Genomic DNA, 20290 nt, shown 5'->3' with positions numbered 1-20290 from the left:
AATGATGTACTCCGTTGGCTTATGAATAAAATTTCGAGTTCTTTTCATTATGACTCAATTTTGATTCTGAGCATATGACTTTGTGACTACGATGGCTGGGTCATCAGTATTAATTCAAGGACATGGAATAGCCCAAGTTCCACTTGCCAAATGGCACCTTGATTATTGTCGCAAAAGCTCTCTACGCTCATAGGGAAAATCACACCTATGAATAGCCAACGCATTCCATGCGAAAATGCATGTAGAGAACGGAAATGAGTTCCTTTGCATTACCTCTAATGATTGCGAACAAAGACGCATCTTAGAGAAGTTTATGTGTCGCTCTAGTGGACTTTATGTCACTATTCGAGCTATTAAATCCAATAAAGTTATGAGAGAAGATCTCTTGGATTTAGACACATATTGGCTTTGTCACGACAGGATAGATCATCCTAGTCCTGATATGATGATCCGTCTACAAAAAGACTTCACATGGACATCATTTCTTTCGAGCGAAATGAAGCATGAATCAAAAGTTGATTCCTAGACTAAGTGTGACCAACGCTGTTGCCTAGGGCACCGCCTCAGTCCACCACCAGCCTAGGGCTGGCGTAGTCCCTATCCATGACTCCATGGATGGCATCCATCATGGTGATGGCGCCCTAGGTGATGCTGCAATCACCAACTTGCTTCAAAATAGCGTTTCAGACGCTCAGGCCTAACCAAAATTCTCATTGGTTGCTTCTAAAGCCTCTCGCTCGTTTTACTAAGCCCGTTCCTTAGGGAAATTAGGACTGAGACCGTCCTATGCAAAGGATATGACATTACTCATTCTGTTCTTACAAAGAATCCGTAGGGATTTTGTGGATTGATTTAACCAACTTGCGGACGCTTAAATATTTCATGATGTTGGTTGACACGCAAACACGCCGGTCACGTGTTGTGCCATTGTCCACCTATAAATGCTACTTATGCTACACTCCTAGCACATATCATGTGACAACGGGCTCACTCCCCGAATCATCCTATTCAGTCAATTGGATTTGACTATGCTAGTGAGTTTACATCGAAGACTTTCGATGGATATTGCAATGGGTTTGATGTTGGACATCACATTCCCATATACACACCCAATTGGTCTCGCGGAAATGACTACGATGGTAGTCCGAACATTGGTAATGCGCACCAATCTTCTTACATCCGCTTGAGGTGATGCAATATCGCATGCAGCTATGCTAATTCGTCTACGACCTACCGCCACTCAATGTACCTCTGCGTTACAGCTAGTGACTGGGTACACGTATTTTGTACTTACGCATATTTGAGTGAGCCATTTATGTGCCAATTGCGCCGCCACAGCGCTCTATGATGGGTCCTTACAGACGAATGGGCAACTACGTTGGATTTGAGCTTCCAACAATCGTCCGCCACTTAAATGCCCTTGTTAGGCGATCTCTTTACCGCTAGATTTGCGGATGTCACTTTGATGAGACAGTCTTCCCGTCGTTAGGGGGAGATAAGAACACGAATGTTCAACAGGAACGACAGGAATTGTCGTAGTCTGTCCCCACTATGTCTCATCTTGATCCCTATTAAAGTGACGAGATCACACAAATATGCTGCAAACATGCCTGCAAGGAAGGACGTCCCTACGAGAGGACGTAGCGTCACCCTACACGGAGGTAGGCATGGCGCCAACGCCAAAGATAGTGGCACTCTGGCGTTACAGGCCATGGCCCCAGCTAGGATGCGTGGGAGGCCCGTAGGTTCGAAGGATATATTGGCACAAACCAATCCTCGATCATTGACACTCAAAATCCGTCTCATGAGAATCTTCCGGGTTATGGTTATCGTTGGGGGACGCCTCAACGTCAAACCCTATTCCTGAGAATATAGAGCTCTATGAAACTTACACTAGTGTACATGAGACGTGGGATAGAAACTCCATCAGAATTGATGATGTAGTTGCGTATTTTGTTACGCATGAGTTTTTGAGTTAGATGATATCGAACCACGCTCCGTTGATGAATGAATGCCAACGTAGAGAGTTTTTGGCCTAAATGGAAAGATGCGATCCAGGTTAAGATGGATTCTCTAACGAAGAGGAAGGTTTTCGAGCTAGAGATGCCAACACCTCCTAATATAAAAACCTGTTGACTAATGGGTCTTCGTTAGAAAGCGTGATGAGAAAAAGAGATGGTAATCTCGCATTATGGCGCAAGGCTTCTCACAAAACGGCCTGGAATCGACTACGATGAGACATATTCTCTCGTAATGGATGTCATTGCACTCCACTACCCTGTCAGTTTGATAGTTTCCGAATAACTGAACATGCAGCTTACAAATATGGTCACTACGTATCTCTATAGGGATCTAGATACGGAATATACATGAAGGTTCATGGTGAACTTCATTTACCCAAGTCAAGTGGCTCTAGACCATGGAGCGCGTTTACAAAGAGGTTGAAACGCTCACTAAAGTGACTACTTGATTGGGAAGGGATATGCCCACGCATTTCTATAACAAGTTTCGGATTCCATCGCGGTTCATGTTGGACATGATCTTCATTAGAAGCCCTTAAAGAGTTAAGGGAAACCGCTGAACACTTGAAATCTGAGTTTGAGATGAAGGATTTTGGGAGAACACGATTATGTCTCGGTTTGGAACTTGAGCATCGTGTCGATAGATGCTTAGGCATTTTGACAAGGTCAAGCCTTCAAGCACCCCCATGATCGTCCGTAGTCTTGATCCTGAAAAGGACCCTCTTCGTTGGAAGGATGATGACGAAGATGTGCTAGAGGCAGAAGTGCCTTACTTAGTACAATAGGCGCATTATTGTACTTATCTCAATGCACAAGACCGGACATCTCATATGTTGTGAACTTGTTAGCTAGATATAGCTCTGCGCCAACGCGACGCCATTGGATTGGCGTAAAAGATATCTTTCGATATTTGAGATGTACGATTGATATAGGCTTGTTCTATCCCTATGAAGAGATGATGGATTCGGACCCATCGCACACCAGGTACGCCGCCAACCCTGGCTTGCGTCCATTATCCCCATCCCAAAACGACATGTGTTTTGGAAGGTTTTGCTGATGTTGGGTATCTGTTTGTCTCACACAATGGTCATTCCCAATCCGATTAAGTGTTCACCATGGGAAAAGACCGTGATATCTTGGAGGTCTACAAAACAGACCGTAGTCGCTATATCTTCGAACAATGCAGAGATCATTGCTCTTCACGAAGTGGTTCGTGAATGTATATGGATTGGATCCATAATTACGCATGTTCGAACAATTGTGGTTTGAAGTCTACCACAGATGAGCCTACGAGCATTTAGATAATGCTACTTGTTTTGAACAAATGAGGCAAGGCTACATCAAAAGCGATAACACCAAGCATCATCAGCAACAACAGACACTCCTCGAGATCAAAGTGAACTAGGTTCGATCTGAGGATAGTGAGGCAGACTTGTTTACTAAGTCATTGCCCAATACCACGTTCGAGAAACATGTGGCAAGAATTGGCTTGCGGAAATTATCTGAACTCCCATGATCGTAGTCATCAGGGGGAGGTGCAGACATCAGGGGGGGATGTCTACATGTTTGTCTCGAATCGTGAAGGGTGTGTTGTGCTCTTTTTCCCCTTCGACAGAGGTTATTTTTGTCCCACTGGGTTTTTGTTACTCGGCAAGGTTTTTAACGAGGCAACGAGAGAAGCACCGCGTTTGGGCAACACAAGGGGGAGTGTTCAAGGAAAACCTAATTTGTGTTTAGCCCAAACTCTAGGTTACTTGACCTAGTGGTAATAGGATTTAATTAGAAGGATCTAGAATCCTAATCAATGTAGAATTACTTTCCTTGTATGATTGAGATTCTACGCATTGTAATCCTCTATATAAAGAGGCTCCTATTATCAATGAGAATACACAGCAAATTCCTCCCAAAATCAGTTTCTCTAAAACACTATCGAATTTATAATATAATTATTAGGTGCTTGCTTTACATTTGTAAAAAAGCACCAAAAGCACTTTTAACATCTATTTTTTTTTTTTTTTTTTGCATTGTAGAAAAAACACCAAAAGCACTTTTAATGGATTATTATGTCCCGACTAGCAAATTATTATGATAGGCAATAAACATTCCTGCAATTTTGGTTTCTTTTTTTTAAGGATTGAAATTTGCACATATTTCTTACAAACCATACTTCATCTATAAATGATTTTTCAATGAACATGTGCATGAAAATGGAAGTGATTTCTATAAAACACATACCAATTTTCAACATTTATTTATTTTTACCTCTGCTTCTGCCCTTAAAGGACAGAACATGTGGGGAAGAAAGATCCGATAAGATCTCTTTATATTTACTTTTTAATAAAAAGCACCAATAATTTAGCTAGTGGAATGTGGTTGTCATATTTTCTTGCTCAACAGGAACACGCATATTGGCATGAGATAGGGATAGATCAAAAGTAGAGTGACGAGAGTTGGGGAGAATGGTACTATCACTGTTCACTACTGTGCATCAGTGCTCCTTTATTGCTCTCTATCTCTTTTATTTTTGTTTGGTCAGATTCTTCCTCTCTATTTGCCGGAAAAAAAAAAAAAAAAGATTCTTCCTCTAGCGAAGCTAGCTAGTCGTGAGAGTGGTACTTGCAGTCTCTTCCACCATTCATTTATAAGTTACGTACTGCATGACAGTGTATAAATTTCTAAACGGATGCCATGAGCACACATTGAGTTCATCATAGGGCTTACTCTTCAAGAAAAAGACATGCCGCTAATACTCGAACTCGAAGATGAAGAATCTCCAATGGTGGCGGGTCAAGTCTTGACCCTTGCTGTCCAAAGTCCAACGTTGAAGAGGGAAGAACGCAAGCGCTTACAGCACGGCCCCCATTTCTCCAAATGGAAGGTAATTGCGCTTATCAAGCTCACTTTGTTTTCAAGATTTGTGTCTGTCTGTAATTAATTTACTCCTAGTATTTGGCTTAACTTATGTTGCTTTCATCACACCCCACATCACGGCCGAATCGAGTTGTACATGGCATTTACATTCTTGACTTATTCAATTGTGATGAAAGTCAGGTTCTTGTTGCGCCTGGAAAGGATGGAGCTGAAAGGTACAGAGTTCAAAACCTGCCTGGAAACGAGAGCCCAGGAGTGTATGAACTCGGAGTTGCTGTTCCGCCCAGTGGTTCAGGCCGTGGGATTAAAGCGGATCAAATAGTCCCGGTTTATGTTGGACAAGCTGATAGTGCGAGGACAAGGCTTCAGCAGTATGGCCGGACAGGGGCTCATTTGGGGAGGTCATGCTCAGGGAATCCGAGTGAGCAAATCTGTAAGGGGCCCGGATTGATTGAGGAGATGCTGGAAAGTGGATACTCCATTGTGTATAGATGGGCTCCTGTAAGTTTGACATTTGTTGTATCTCCTGGATTTTAATTGGTTGGGCTGATTGTATTGTTATAAGTACTGCTATGCTATGGAATCTGTGTTTTGGTTGCAGTTGTTAATCGCCAGTTCGCCATTGTTTGTCTGCTTTTTTACTAATACTAGAAGGATTTTGGTATTCCCTCTTTCTATGGAAGATATGGAGTTCAGGGAATTTGTGATTCTTCTTTCTTCATATAGGGTTGGTGTGGCTTTTTGGATTTGATAGTGAAAACAGTGGAAAGATGCATAATTTTCTCTGTGCACTTCAGTTCTCTAGTAAATGGACAGAATCTAAAGAGTACAGATAGAACCTGTACTTTATATGAAGCTTTATACTAGCTGTATAGAATAGGTTCAACTTGAGGCTTTTAGCTGTCATAACTTGAACATTCATTTAAGCATGGTTGTGTACATTTATGTTTGTCCTTCATTCTGATTCACATACATGCTAGTATGCTAGAGATACGTCTAGGGTGATGCATATGGTGAATTGTGATTATCTGCTTGCCATTATGCAGTTTGATATAAAAAGAATAGTTGTGATAGCAGTTTTAGGTGCAAGTTTGGACATGTAATTGGAATATATGATGAAATGCCCTCATTCTTTGTTCGTTGTCAAACAGATGGGAACCAAAAGTGAGGCGGAGAGAACAGAAAGACAGCTGCTTGACACACATGATTATGCGTGGAACACAAGGATCAATGGTGCACGGCGCCGTGATGATGTCCTTCAGAAACTCAAGGAAATTCCCTCAAAACTTACCCGATTTACTAATATTGTCCCGAGGCCTCTACCTTCCAGACAGAAGCAAGTCGGTATTAGAATTAACTCCAGCAATCTGGTTTCAACAGAGGACAAGTTCAGTAACTATGCTGATAGGGAGAGCAGGAATCTCATACCCCAAGTTTTCAAGTTTGGCAGATCACAGCCTAGGTTAGTTTTGGATGGAAGTGGGATTACTTGGGAAGATACTATAATTTGTGGGGTGGCTGTTGGTGATGGGTCCATATGTAGAAAGGCACCAGTTCAAGGAAGAAAGAGGTGTGCTGAACACAAAGGGACAAGGATTACTGAATCGATTACAGCTAGCAATGCCGACTCAAAAAGCAGTTTTATCGGCACCAGAGAGTTGATTTCATATAAAAGTGGCATTACTCAGGAGAACACTGAAATTTGTGGGGTGGTTACAGGTAATGGGTCTACTTGTAGAAGGCCTCCAGTTCCAGGAAGAGTGAGGTGTGCTGAACACAAAGGGATGAGGATTACTGGATCGACTACAGCTAGCAGTGCCGACTCAAAAAGCAGTTTTATCGGCACCAGAGAGTTGATTTCATATAAAAGTGGCATTACTCAGGAGAACACTGAAATTTGTGGGGTGGTTACAGGTAATGGGTCTACTTGTAGAAGGCCTCCAGTTACAGGAAGAGTGAGATGTGCTGAACACAAAGGGATGAGGATTACTGGATCGACTACAGCTAGCAATGCCGACTCAAAAAGCAGTTTTATCGGCACCAGAGAGTTGATTTCATATAAAAGTGGCATTACTCAGGAGAACACTGAAATTTGTGGGGTGGTTACAGGTAATGGGTCTACTTGTAGAAGGCCTCCAGTTCCAGGAAGAGTGAGGTGTGCTGAACACAAAGGGATGAGGATTACTGGATCGACTACAGCTAGCAATGTAGACTCAAGATGCAGTTTTATCAGCAACAGAGAGTTTGTTTCATATGAAAGTGGCATTACTTGGGAAAACACTGGAATTTGTGGGGCACGTACAAATACTGGGTCTGCTTGTAGAAGGCCTCCAGTTCAAGGAAGACAGAGGTGTGCTGTACACAAAGGGAGGAGGATTTAATTATAGTTAGGAATCAGATAAGAATGTGGATTCAAAATGCAGTGTTCTCAGCAACAAAGAGCTTGATAGTCATGGTGCATCAAATGTGAAATATGAACCGGTAGAGCTTCCACCAGTTCATGTTAGTGAGGTGTGATGAGCACAAAGGGAGAGGGATCCAGAAATCCAATTGTAAGTTGGTGAAAGAAGAAAAGGTCGAAATGTGTGCTAATTTACAGAGCTGTTCTATACTATAGTGTGTGATTTATAGTTTCATGCTTATGTTGTAGCATTCAGCCTTAATCTGTATGATAGCCTTTTAAGTTATTGTTGTACCCTGTAGAAATTGGGTTGTATCATGTACTCTCTAACGTATTTTAGTTACTATCTTGTTGTATTTATTATTTAATTGGGTTTTTTACTTCAACAGTGTCTGAACTCTTCGAGGACTTTTGAAATGATACCTGAACTTTCAAAGTTATCAATGTGATACCTGGACTCTAATTTTCTTGTCAAAGGAATACCTACGTTAGTATTCCGTTACGGGTCCGTTAACTATGACCACGTGTCAGCATGTAAGGCACAAAATAAGAATAAAAGACTAATTTACCCTCAAAAGTATTTTTTATTATTTTTAATTCTTTATTTTTTTTGCTTTCTTTCTTTCTTTTTGTCTTTCTTGTTTTTCTTTTTCAGCTTCTTCTTCCCCTGCTTTCTTTCATCTTCTTCGTCAGCGACCCGAAGGTCCGCCAAGTCAGGTTCTTCGCCGCTCCGGAGCCCATCGCCTCCTCCCCTCCGGTCTCCGACATTTCCCCCTCCTGCAACTCTCTCTTTCCAGTCATGATCCCCCGCCACTTCAGTCCACCGATGCCGCCCTCCCATTCTCTTCTCCCCCTGCCTCCCCCGGCCGCCGCGACTCCCTCACCTCCTCCGACCTCTTCACCTGCAAATCTCACACTAAAAACTAACACCACAACACCTATCCATTTCTATTTTCTATACAATCACCGCAACTCACCCTAATAATCATTCTCTCCTTGGAAACACAAAGCCACCAGATTTATCCATTCCTTTTCCTACCTCTCACCACTGAAGCCACCACTTCCTTTTTGGTTTGGGAGCAATAGTTTATGATTGATTTAAGATCTGAAATTTTCTTTGTGTGGTTAGTTTGGACTAGTAGGGGTGGATTCGATACTAAACTGATCCATTTGGTGATGGAATATGTTGTAATTACAAGATCTGATGTTGATCTGTGTTGATTTGAGATGGAGATTGGGGAGGAAGAAAAAAAAAAAAGATGAAGCAGAACTGCAGAAGAAGAAGAAGAAAGGTCGAAGACCAAGAGAGAGAGAAGATTCTGTTTTATGTTTAATCTATCACCTAACAAAAGTATAAATTTAAATTTTGTAAACATTTTAACGCTGGCAGCTCCCGCACCAGTGGTCGGGAGTTGAGTTGTTATGCGAGAGGTTGAGGGTTCGAACCTTATGTCTTTCATGGTTTATATATTTTGTTTAATTATTCTGTACCTCTTAAAAAGAGTATAAATATAAAGTTTGGAGATCCAATACCGAGAACAGTTTGTTCTCTAGTGGTGGGGAGTTGGGTTGTCGTGCGAGAGGTTAGCGGTTCGAATCTCAAGTCTTCCATGGTTTGTGTGTTTTGTATAATTATTCGGTATCTTTTAAAGAGAGTATAAATATAAAGTTTGGAGGTATTGTACCGAGGATAATTTGTGCTCCAGTGGTGGAGAGTTGAGTTGTTGTGAGAGAGGTTGGGGGTTCGAACCTTATGTCCTTCAAACTTTATAGAGGGAATTTAGTTTTTGATCCATTTTAGGGGGAATTGGGATAAAATGTCTGTTTTGCCCTTGTTTTTTTGATCACATGCGCCTCACATGCCTCTAGATAACGGACCCGTAACGGAATACTGACGTAGGTATTCCGTTGACAAGAAAATTAGAGTTCAGGTATCACATTGATAACTTTGAAAGTTCAGGTATCATTTCAAAAGTCCTCGAAGAGTTCAGACACTGTTGAAGTAAAAAACCCTATTTAATTCCATATCCTCTGTTAAAGTTGATTCTTTTGTATGTTTTTTGGACTGTTGGAAGTGCTTTTCTGCTAGCACTGAAAGCATTGAAGCATTTATTAGGTTGTGCGTTCAATAATGCTATGGAGATGTACATTAGCCGTCAAATCGCTTAATTTGTCAATATTTCACAATTGTTAGTCGTTAAATAGCTTATTCTGTCAACATTTTAAAGTCGTGAGCCGTTAGATAAACTTATTATATGAGAAATACCATATACACTTGACAATAACTAATCTAACAATTGTTTATTGAAGAACTAAAACACCAAATTTACGATATAGGTCTTAGGTGCTTCGCATGCTTCACATCCGTGAAAAAGCACCAAAACTCCAAAAGAGCTTTTAACAAAAGCACTGTGAGGCGCAGTACAGTCCATCCAATTCTCGTCTTTTTTCACATTTGTAATAAAGCACCAAAAACACCAAACCACAGTTTCGTTAATGCAAGCTTGAGGGCAGCCGCACCAATTCTTTTTCCAAGAAAAAAAAAAACACCAAAAGCACTTTTAACAAAAGCACCGTGATAGTCCTAATTATTAATTATTAAGAGATATGGCAACCACCGAACCACATAATCAGAGTCGCAGACACAAAGCCCTATCCCCCAAACACCAAATTCAGCACCACCATTTGCAGATACGATGCCGGCCGGCGAGCTCCGGCAGTCAGAGTCCTCGGAGGCAGAGGCCGAGCAGTGGCTGTGGGCCCAGATCAAAGCGGAGGCGCGGCGCGACGCCGAGTCGGAGCCGGCTCTGGCCAGCTATCTCTACTCGACCATCCTGTCGCACTCGTCGCTGGAGCGATCGCTGTCGTTTCACCTCGGTAACAAGCTCTGCTCCTCCACGCTCCTCTCCACCCTCCTCTACGACCTCTTCCTCAACACCTTCTCCTCCGACTCATCCCTACGCGCCGCCGCCGTCGCCGATTTACGCGCCGTGCACGAGCGTGACCCCGCCTGCGTGTCCTTCTCTCACTGCTTGCTCAATTACAAGGGCTTCCTGGCGTGTCAGGTAAATAATCCGATTCCCAAGGTTCGAATCAGTATAATTTGTTTAGCGGTGATTTACTGTATTCCAGAGCTTTGAAACTCGGAGTAATCGGTTCCGGTTTCGGAGCTTCAATACTCACATCTGCGGGATTTCAATACTCGTAGGTTTTTTGAAGCACAGTATTGAAATTGCAGAGTTACTCTAATTGATCGATTTTAAACTAATAATTGATTGATTTGTGTTTGGGAGCATTGGAACTCTGGTAAAACTCATTTCAGTTATGGTTTCCGAGTTTCCATAGTCGGAGTTGTAACTGTAATTTTGATCAACTTATTGATTTAGGAGCACTATAGAACACCTCAAATTTTCGGTTTTTAATGGAGTGATTTGTGTTTGTTAGGCTCATCGTGTGGCACATAAGCTATGGATTCAGTCACGCAGGCCACTGGCGCTTGCGCTCCACTCGCGGATAGCCGACGTGTTCGCGGTGGATATTCACCCCGCGGCGAGGATCGGAAAAGGGGTGCTGTTCGACCACGCGACGGGAGTGGTGGTCGGGGAGACGGCGGTGATAGGAAACAACGTCTCCATACTCCACCACGTGACGCTTGGAGGGACAGGAAAGGCCGGCGGAGACAGGCATCCGAAGATCGGCGACGGGGTACTTATCGGGGCCGGTGCAACGATATTGGGGAATGTGAAGATTGGAGAGGGTGCGAAGATTGGGGCTGGGTCGGTGGTGCTTATTGACGTGCCGGCGAGGACTACGGCGGTGGGGAATCCTGCGAGGTTGGTTGGCGGGAAGGAGAAGCCGTCGAAGCATGAGGATGTGCCTGGAGAATCCATGGACCATACTTCGTTTATATCGGAGTGGTCTGACTATATTATATAGGTTTCTGTCAATTTTGATTTTGCTTGCGACGCATCATACTATGTTGAACAATATTACTAGCCATATCTATTTGGACTAGCATTATTGTTTCCCCAAAGTTCAATTTGAGGATGAAGAATAAAGAAGCTGTTCCACTGCATCAAATTACCACAATCTAGCCAAAAATCATCTGAAGCGGAGAATTGGGTTAGGACTTGGGACTGGTATTAGGCTAGGTTGGAATTTCATCTTTTCCGATAAAGAAACTTCAAAATTTAACTTGCAATTTGGCAAACGCGGTTCGGTTTAGGTCGGTTTCTATGTCAACCCGCACAATGAAATGATCAATTTTTTTTTCTATCCTTCCGACAACTAATTAGAAGTGATTTCAGAAAGAGCTTTAGAATCATATTTTAGAAGAGGAGAAAATGAGTTACCAAGTATGTTAAAATATTCTTGTCATGTCTATAAATTTTTGAGAAATAAACATTGATGCAAATATTTTCGGTACCAAACACTTACCTTCTCTTTCTTTAATTAAGAAATAAAATTAAGTAATAGTACTCTCTTGGTATCAATCTTCGCGCGAGGCGTTTATATTTTTATGGAAAAACCACTACACTTGAAAACCCACTGCTCGCCTTTCGGTACCGTACTTAATCAAAGTGTGTTATGAATAGTTAAAAAACTAGAGAGGTAACATTGTCAATATCATCAGAAGTTCGACCTATCTTGTGCTTTTACCAGCTGAATTTACCCAAACCAAAATTCAGTTAGTTTACAACTAAAGCTGCCCAAGAAACTTGATGTTATAACAAAGGCCTCATCACTTGGTGCATCTGTGTTTCCAATAGGAGCAGAGATTTAGCACAACAATGGCCTCTGTCACTTCGCTTCAGCCAACCAACTCCATAATCTCTTCTTCTCGATTCAAACCTCCAAACCCTAACCCTGATCATCTCTTCCTCAAAACCCAATCTTTCTCCTACTTCAACCCCACCCCATCCAAACCATTTCGCTCTTTCGCAGTCAACAATCCCAGCATCAATCGCCGCCGCTACGACCGCTCCTCCCAGCCGCAAACCACCAGGCCTCGCTCCAAACCCGTCTACAAGACCCAACCTTTACAAAAGGACAGCAACTACCCCAACCCAAATGAACCCACAAATGAGTCCGACGGTCAAAATGTGAGTGACCCATTACGAAAAGATGTGGACTTGATGGGCTTGTGCAAGGAGGGTAAGGTCGAAGAGGCCTTGGAGTATATGGGCCATGGCGTTTCTGCTGATTATGGTGTTTTCTGTATGTTAATGGAGTCCTGTGACGACTTGAAGGTTGGGAGAAAGATTGACCAGTACTTGAAGTTGGCTCCTTTTGGGGGAGATATCGAGTTGAATGTGAAATTGATCGAAATGTATGGGAGGTGTGGGAGTATGAGAGATGCACGCAAGGTGTTTGATAGAATGCCTGAGAGAAATTTGAGTTTGTGGCATTCGATGATCAATGGGTATGCTTTGAATGGGAAAGGGGGTGAGGGGGTGTTGTTGTTTGAGCAAATGAGGAGTTCAGGGTTGAAGCCGGACAAGGAGACTCTAAAGGTGGTTTTGGGGGCGTGTGCTAGTGCGGGAGCTGTGGAAAAAGGGCTAACATACTTTGAATCAATGAAGGATGAGTATGGGATTGTGCCGGAGATTGAGCATTATGTAGGGGTTATTGATGTTCTTGGGAAGTCTGGTCATTTGAATGAAGCTGAGGAGTTCATTGCGAAAATGCCATTTGAGCCTACCGGCAAAGTTTGGGAGGCTCTTAGGAACTTGGCGCGAATTAATGGAGATCTTGAGCTTGAAGATCGCGCTGAGGAATTGTTGGTTAGTGTTGATCCTTCTCAGGCCAATGCTGATAAAATCCCGTTGCCTCTGCGGAAGAAGTACTCAGAGATTAACATGCTAGAGGAGAGGAATTTGGTGAGTGAGTATAGGTGTACAGACATATATGGAGAGTCATATGAGCAATCGAAAGGTTTGAGAGGACAGATGAGGGAAGCAGGATATGTGCCGGATACTAGATATGTGCTTCACGACATTGATCAGGAAGCCAAAGAGCAGGCTTTGCAGTATCACAGCGAGCGGTTGGCAATTGCTTACGGTCTGATCAGTACTCCTGCTAGGCAAACTCTAAGGATAATAAAGAACCTTCGAATCTGTGGTGACTGCCACAATGCAATAAAAATCATGTCAAAGATTGTAGGGAGGGAGCTGATTGTTAGGGATAACAAGCGATTCCATCATTTCAAGAATGGGAAATGCTCTTGTGGAGATTACTGGTAAAGCTATCAGCCTATAGGTGATAGAAGCTTCTCTCCAAAACCAGGCTGTGGTGCTAAGTATGTAAGATTGTAAGGCAACTTCAATGCCGCACCGGAAAAATCAAAAGGGAATCTTTTTGCTAGAAATTGACTTGTAGAATTTTGTGAGCATCTTACATTGTACATTATTCTAGTACTGAAATTCAGTTGCTATGATAATGTTTTGTTTGGTATTAGATTCGCATGAATTATGCTAAAATGATGCGTGCTATATTTTATATTCTATTTCTGAAAGCATCTGTCTGATATAGATGCACAGCACTTGGCATCATCACCATCCTTGTTGATTCCTGTGTCTGCCTTTTTCAGTAGAAAGTAAAGGAAGCAAAAAATGGCTGCTTCTAGGGACAGTCCCAGTGGCAAAAGAGTTTTTATAGAATTGAATCTTTTTTGCATTTGTTTTGTCTAGATAAGATAAAAGGCAAAATGGAATCAGTTGCGAATAACTCTGCATCATTTCAAAATCCAATTGAACTGATACTCTTCGAATTTACAACATCATCAAAGACGTGCAGAACATGAATTATAAAAGTAAGAAATATTTACTGCATAAGTTAAGCAAAGCTTCTGGATGATTCAATTTCTACTGACAAGTTTGATATGCCGAAGCTTATTAGACAAATAGTGTCATTACAGAACTGAACTTCTGGTTTCTCCTTACTCACTTCTCGTCTAACAATGTATGTTGCTCTGTTTGGGGTCCTCTAATACAAGGTAGTCCAATCAATTATTTCTGCTACCTTAATTAGTGAAACTACAGCTTACAAGATCCCCATGGTAAGGGATATAACCTATAGATATGCTAATTTTTAGCTTAAAAGAATGATATGTACAGTTGAAAATCACCTGAATGCTACACAATGAGCTAGTCAACCTAATTGACAACTGAGAAGGGAAGCAACGCTCCCAATAATTTGTGTACGTGTGTTGCCTATAGTGAAAAATTGGACGAAAAATGTCACTAGGAGTGAATCGAGGGCTGGGAAGTTGTTTTGCTGGTTACCCTTTCACACCTTCGTCTCGTGATGGAACTCGAAGGTAGGCCTTCATAACATCGTAAACAGTGAATCCAATTGCCACAGATGGCACAACCTGAATCACACATGATTAGCTACAAGAAAGAAAGACTAATAATTTTTGTCAAAAGAATGACTAGGTTTTACCACCTTCAAGTAATTGATGCTAAGTCCTGAAAATAATTGCTTCCATCCTTGCTGTTTAGCAATCAAAACAAGGCTTTCCATTGTACCTTTCATCTCAGGACTGTTTGATGCGAAGAGTCGTTGAACCTATTCAGATGATTTTCACCCATTAATGCCACATAAATTTCTTTCAAAAATTATTTTCAGGATTAACTATATTACCTGCATTTGCCTCCTCACAACATCAAGGGGGTATGTAAAAGTCTGACCTAATAAACCAGCAACAGAACCACATACAAGCTTCACCATAATACTGCTTTTCTGCTCTGGAGGTACATAACGCTTCATCTTCTCATAGAAGTAGAACTTCAAACCGGCATATGGGAAGATTCCATAAAGGGATGGAGCTGATAATGATGTTCAAATGTTAAATTGGAAACCTAGAGAAACACATAATGACACCAGAGGATAATAAAAGCAGTTTTCAAACCCATACCAACACCGCGATAGAGGCCTCTAAGTCCAGCCTCTTTGTAAGTCTTAGAGAAACAATCAACAATTCCTTTATAAAGTTGTTCATTATTCATGATCCCTTGCAATTTTAACTTTGGTGAACCAACAACCTGCAGAAACAAAGATGCCTTTAGTGCAAATTTTTCCTTGAAGTGTAAAGATCTAATAATTCCTTAACAACGGAAATCAATCTCGTGCACTTGAGAGAGAGGGGTCAAGCTTTCCCCCTTTTCAGTTTCTTACCTGATAAGCCAACTTAGTACGAACTAAATCAAGAGGATAGGTAAAGAGGACAGCTGTTCCTCCTGATAATGATCCTGCAACAAGATCAAGAACAGGTCCCCGCCCCCCGTCAGGAAAGGCGAGGATAATCCATCTGCGGTATTGCTCATAGCTCATATAATGCAGGGCTGCATAGGGAACAATTCTTGCAACACTAGCTCCATTGCCTCTGTACAAAAACCACTGAAAACTTGTTAGTCCACCAAAACTTGTAAACAACACACACATTAATGATTATGTACTCAGGGATTCACCTGTAGAAACCCATTGGCCCTTCTGTCTTTGCAATCTTCTTCACAGATCCAAACAGCCCTAAGCTCTGATATTCTGATCTTCTGGTCTGCAAAAGATGAACAACCAAGTTGTTTCATTAGTACACGAAATCAATTCTATCGAAAAGGGCATATCTAAATTTTCATTTGTCACCTCATGGAAGAGCAACACAATCAAAGCATTCATCTTCAAATCAAAATCAATACATGTGTATCTATCTTTGTGTGTGCATTGACCACCCCATGACTGCCTCTATATAACTAAGTCAAAGGAAAATTAAGTATTGGAAATAAGGCATTCAACTAAATTAAGCCTTCAATGAAACTACATGATCATATTTTTAGGATTACATATCAAACCAAGACACACCCAACATAGACCACTTGCAGAATCCATAGAATTCTCACTACTTCAGTCAAAACCAGCCATCCCAACTCAACTAATCAAATATGCACCAAACCCAGAAAACTCAAACACCCAATAATCTAAAATGCAGTACTAATCAGCACAATGCCCAACACAAAGCACCAATCTTTACCACTAACCAAAAGCTAAAACTTCACAAAAAGAACCAATTTTTAACTCCAAAGTAAAAAACTTTTACCTGAAACAAAATCTTAATACGCTCCAGAGGAGCCACCACCGTCTTTGCAACACCGCCGGCGACGCCCCCGGCAATAAGCTCCTTGGCAAAAACAGGCATGCCGTCTATAACCCCATTTAGGTACACATTCGTCTCTCTTTCTTCTCTCTTCTTCGCCATTAGAGAGAGAAAGAGAGAGAGAGTTTCTGGGTTGCTTGCTGAGAATCGAAACGTTTCTTTGTCTGAGAGCTCTGGATTTTTATATGTATGGGGAACCTGACAAGTCAGACTTGGATCCCTGATTTTATTTTTATTTTTTTATATTTATTTCTATGTAGGAGAAAGCAATTATTATTGGTTGTGGAGGTTTTGATCAGCTACTTGCAGGTCTATTTTAATCGTTTTGGAATATGGAATCAGGTCCCTTTAGTGGACCAAGTTCCAATCATGGGGTTAACTATAGAATATGCTATTGGTGAATCATGGTCCCATTATTGTTCCTTACCCAGAAAACAAGTCCATCATGAATATTTAGAAAAAATTCAATGGCTTGTTCATGCTTTGAATCTAGTGTGTTTGTGACGAGGGTCATCAATTCAGATTTTATTTTTATTATTATTATTCTTATTAAATTCTATTAGTCAAGCCAGCCGGTAACTCAGTCAGCAATCTGCAAAAAGCAGAATAAATATTATGTGCAACATGTGCTATTACCAAAAATCTAAACTCGCAGAATAAATACTCATAACTATTAGAACTATAAATTTCAGAATAAAATAGAGACAAGAATATTAGAAATCCAAGTAGTGTCGAAAATGTGTTGTCAGAGAATATACTTCTGTCAAATCAGATCAATTGATTCAACACACAATGACAGTTACCAAAGAGCAAACGATGACAGATTGACAGTTACTGAATTGAACAAAGACTTGTCCAAACAACACCTAATTTAAGAGCTCCTAACTTGGGCAGAGGCTGGAAAATTGTAGGTTCTCCACTGCCACCTTGTAGTTTGATTATAAGCTACACGGTTAAAGCATCAATGGCCCTCAAGTTTTCTTGAGGCTTGAGACTTGAGAGTTTGACAATATGATTCATCGGGCATAGCTGGACATTTGTGGTCAGATGAGTTCTACTTATTGGAGTCACAGCACCTGATTTCTTCAATAGAGGTTTACTGGATAAGCTGAAGTAGTATCTTAGCAAGCTCCTCTCTATCACTCCATTTATGGATATCAGCCTTGATAAGCATTCGGTTGCTGCAAATGCGATCCCATAGAGGATAGTCCTTCCTTGGCATTACATGGTCTCCCTCTACTAGTTTCAGAGTTGGGCAAAAATCGTTTCTCCCATCTCCAAGGTAGATGTATCTCTTCCTCCCATTTTCAGAAGCAGAAGCTAAAAATTGATCAATCACCTGACCCTAAATTGAAAGCATAATCAGAAACTTAGCACCATATATAAGATTAGAGCTACCGGACAATAGCGAAGATTGCAACCGCCTCTAGGAAGAAAGAGCAATTATTATTGTAGTTTCCTGGTCCAAATTGTATGTTAAACAAGCTATAAACCATATTCGCTGAAATAGTTTGAGTATTAGTTTCTCAAGTTCTCAGTGATATATGTAGATCATATATCAAGATCACAAGTCAAGCTACTGGACAATACTTTGAGTATTAATCTCCAACAATTACAAGTCACAACTAACCAGTTCTTCGTCCCCCCTCCCTTTTCCAAACTTATAAATATAATATTTAGAAATTGGATATGAACAAACACATAACTCATAATTTCAGACTAAGCACATGGCAAACCTTGGTGGATATGTCATGCTAAACCATAAGACAGTAGAAACAATAAAACATGGAGAAATATACAACTAAAATAGACAATATAGTGAAACTTTTTGTGTGCAGAGGCATCAGACCAGCAAATGCATACATATTCGATGAAAAAAAAAAAAAAAATACCTTGCACATATTTGAAGGGCAAAGATCGCAACCATGAGAAGATGAGACTGGATCATGGTAAGGAAAGATTCTCAGTCTTCCATCTCTATCTACAGACGTTGGGTTTGTGATGATCTGTGAGAAGCATCCCAACAGGCCATGGCATTCCAAGATTGACTCAATGAAAAACTGATTTGCATCACTAATTATCTTCAAGTCACATCTGAAATGTCCGAATTAAAAAAGCACAATATTTGAGCACAAAATCAATAAGGAAAACAAGCAATTGACCATAGATAATGCAAAAATCTTACCCTGAAGCATGAGCTGACTTAATAGCCGCAGCTACTTGTGGATGCATTGGAGTTCTTTTGAGGCACTCTTTAATGTCCTCAGAGGTCTTTCCTTGCAAATGAAGCTCCATCATCATTCTATCCTACAGAGTTAAGAGTTAACATTAACAAGGCTGGTTCTTCGGCACTCTCTAGTTTTCGGTTTATAGTTCTATGTACATTGCTTAATGATCAAAAGACGGATGGTGGGAATCAACATCAAGAAACCCAGTAAGTCCATGATCAATCTAACATACAAGCCCCAATTGCAAGTAATTAACATCAGTAATACAAACCCAAATAGTCTCTTAGCTGAAACATATAAAGCCTCATACACATATGCAAATGCTTCAACCAAGCTATAATTCAACCCAAAATTCACTACATTCATTATTACTGTGCTAAGAAATTTGCAATCTTTTTTCTTGTTCATACTTTCCAAGCGTTCAAAATTCTTTTCTACCAAAGGAAACAACTTTGACAAATTTACTAACAAAAAAGAGAGAGAGTACAGACCATGAGTGAGTTCCATGTCATGGTAGAGCGACGAAGCTCATTGAAGAGCTGGGTGAGACCCATCTCCGTCACCACCCATCGATCGGTGTCATCGTCGATCAGGGTCCGGTCGAAGTCAAAAACCACCACTGTTCCTGTCATTCTAAGCGCCGGAGGTGGTTTTCTTTCGACCCAGAAACCAGTTTTCACTGTAACAGCCAAACTTGCCAACGCTGAAGAGTCTGGTCATCTGCTATTAGTATTCCTTAAAAATAAAAATAAAAAAAAATAAAGTGATTTACTTTGTTTTGGGCCTTGTTGGAATTTCAAGACCAAATGAATGACAGGCTGTTAGAGAATGGAATATCCTAATTTCCTAAAAATGAAAAAGACCAAGAAAAAAAAATGAATATGACTTGAGGGTATTTAAGGAATTGAAAAGAGATGTAAGATAAAATATTATTAAAAAAAATTGTAGGGTGTGTGGTTTGTAATTTTGGGTGTGCAAATTTCACCCCCCAAATATATGTATCTTTTTTTCACAAAAAGATGTGATGGATTGTTACCCAATTGTTTACTGTGATGAAAATTATATTTTGCACCAAGTAATGATTAGGATGGTATGACTAATCATTGAGAAGTTGAGAACTTTCCTTCCACTTGAAGATCGTTTGATATGTAAGCGCTACATTGAGGGATGATGATATGCAAGCTGCTAGCGTAGCTTTAGAGAAGACCAAACTGAAGTCTAAGAATTTTCACTTTCAAAATAAAAATAAAATCAAGTTTGTATAACTATAAATGAGTATAAATTTCTATCGATTTTGAATGACAATATTTATGACAGTCACATATTTTAGTGATTGGTAGTCTGATTTATCAAAATTTAATCTATAAGAATTAATTGTTACAAAAAAACAACAGTCCATAATCTATTTAAAAAAATTTCTTTTTTAATTGTCTGCCCTGAATTTAATACACATTTCACTTTAAAAAGACCAAATTCAGACGGTGCAAAAGATTTTGGCACCCAATCACGATTACGATGGTATGATTAATGATTGAGTTGGATCAAAGGCAAGCAAACTGGAGGAGTATATTGTACCTTCAAAAAGTAGGGCCCATGTCCTTCGTGGCCCCACAAAAGG

At 40.7% G+C, this 20290-nt stretch overlaps 5 protein-coding genes across 5 annotated transcripts; 3 read left to right on the top strand and 2 right to left on the bottom strand.

The window, feature by feature from the left end:
• Positions 1–4529: 4529 nt before the first annotated feature.
• Positions 4530–7651, top strand: LOC112190500 (protein EFFECTOR OF TRANSCRIPTION 2). Its single transcript, XM_024329935.2, has 3 exons — positions 4530–4899; positions 5073–5393; positions 6044–7651. Exons 1-3 carry the CDS (start codon positions 4759–4761, stop codon positions 7271–7273), a joined length of 1692 nt encoding a protein of 563 aa, XP_024185703.1. The 5' UTR covers positions 4530–4758; the 3' UTR covers positions 7274–7651.
• Positions 7652–9897: 2246 nt separating this feature from the next.
• Positions 9898–11373, top strand: LOC112186447 (serine acetyltransferase 5). The gene is made up of 2 exons (XM_024324877.2): positions 9898–10358; positions 10738–11373. Exons 1-2 carry the CDS (start codon positions 9990–9992, stop codon positions 11227–11229), a joined length of 861 nt encoding a protein of 286 aa, XP_024180645.1. The 5' UTR covers positions 9898–9989; the 3' UTR covers positions 11230–11373.
• A 481-nt stretch (positions 11374–11854) lies between these two features.
• On the top strand, positions 11855–13762 carry LOC112186444 (pentatricopeptide repeat-containing protein At2g15690, mitochondrial). Its single transcript, XM_024324874.2, has one exon. The coding sequence runs from the start codon at positions 12084–12086 to the stop codon at positions 13533–13535; it is 1452 nt and encodes a 483-aa protein (XP_024180642.1). The 5' UTR covers positions 11855–12083; the 3' UTR covers positions 13536–13762.
• Positions 13763–14141: 379 nt separating this feature from the next.
• LOC112186445 (mitochondrial carrier protein CoAc2) lies at positions 14142–16674 on the bottom strand. Its single transcript, XM_024324875.2, has 7 exons — positions 16388–16674; positions 15765–15850; positions 15472–15679; positions 15212–15338; positions 14938–15122; positions 14740–14862; positions 14142–14665 (listed from the first exon to the last, which is right to left on the bottom strand). Exons 1-7 carry the CDS (start codon positions 16544–16546, stop codon positions 14573–14575), a joined length of 981 nt encoding a protein of 326 aa, XP_024180643.1. The 5' UTR covers positions 16547–16674; the 3' UTR covers positions 14142–14572.
• Positions 16675–17157: 483 nt separating this feature from the next.
• Positions 17158–19431, bottom strand: LOC112187822 (thiamine phosphate phosphatase-like protein). Its single transcript, XM_024326767.2, has 4 exons — positions 19164–19431; positions 18630–18751; positions 18337–18538; positions 17158–17789 (listed from the first exon to the last, which is right to left on the bottom strand). The coding sequence occupies exons 1-4, from the start codon at positions 19302–19304 to the stop codon at positions 17541–17543; spliced, it is 714 nt and encodes a 237-aa protein (XP_024182535.1). The 5' UTR covers positions 19305–19431; the 3' UTR covers positions 17158–17540.
• Positions 19432–20290: the final 859 nt, after the last annotated feature.

This window comes from Rosa chinensis, chromosome 2 (assembly GCF_002994745.2).
Source record: "Rosa chinensis cultivar Old Blush chromosome 2, RchiOBHm-V2, whole genome shotgun sequence".
NCBI classification, from domain to species: domain Eukaryota; kingdom Viridiplantae; phylum Streptophyta; class Magnoliopsida; order Rosales; family Rosaceae; genus Rosa; species Rosa chinensis.
The sequence above is the reverse complement of the archived record's forward strand: the minus strand, read 5'-3'. Positions and strand labels throughout refer to the sequence as shown.

Coding starts and splice junctions, on each gene's coding strand:
- LOC112190500 (XM_024329935.2), top strand. CDS start 4,759: ATGCCGCTAATACTCGAACTCGAAGATGAAGAATCTCCAATGGTGGCG. Junction 4,900..5,072: donor CCCATTTCTCCAAATGGAAG/GTAATTGCGCTT, acceptor GATGAAAGTCAG/GTTCTTGTTGCGCCTGGAAA. Junction 5,394..6,043: donor TTGTGTATAGATGGGCTCCT/GTAAGTTTGACA, acceptor GTTGTCAAACAG/ATGGGAACCAAAAGTGAGGC.
- LOC112186447 (XM_024324877.2), top strand. CDS start 9,990: ATGCCGGCCGGCGAGCTCCGGCAGTCAGAGTCCTCGGAGGCAGAGGCC. Junction 10,359..10,737: donor AGGGCTTCCTGGCGTGTCAG/GTAAATAATCCG, acceptor TGTGTTTGTTAG/GCTCATCGTGTGGCACATAA.
- LOC112186444 (XM_024324874.2), top strand. CDS start 12,084: ATGGCCTCTGTCACTTCGCTTCAGCCAACCAACTCCATAATCTCTTCT.
- LOC112186445 (XM_024324875.2), bottom strand. CDS start 16,546: ATGGCGAAGAAGAGAGAAGAAAGAGAGACGAATGTGTACCTAAATGGG. Junction 15,851..16,387: donor GTATTAAGATTTTGTTTCAG/GTAAAAGTTTTT, acceptor CATCTTTTGCAG/ACCAGAAGATCAGAATATCA. Junction 15,680..15,764: donor GGGCCAATGGGTTTCTACAG/GTGAATCCCTGA, acceptor GTTTTTGTACAG/AGGCAATGGAGCTAGTGTTG.
- LOC112187822 (XM_024326767.2), bottom strand. CDS start 19,304: ATGACAGGAACAGTGGTGGTTTTTGACTTCGACCGGACCCTGATCGAC. Junction 18,539..18,629: donor AAGTCAGCTCATGCTTCAGG/GTAAGATTTTTG, acceptor CGGACATTTCAG/ATGTGACTTGAAGATAATTA. Junction 17,790..18,336: donor GCCCTTCAAATATGTGCAAG/GTATTTTTTTTT, acceptor CTTTCAATTTAG/GGTCAGGTGATTGATCAATT.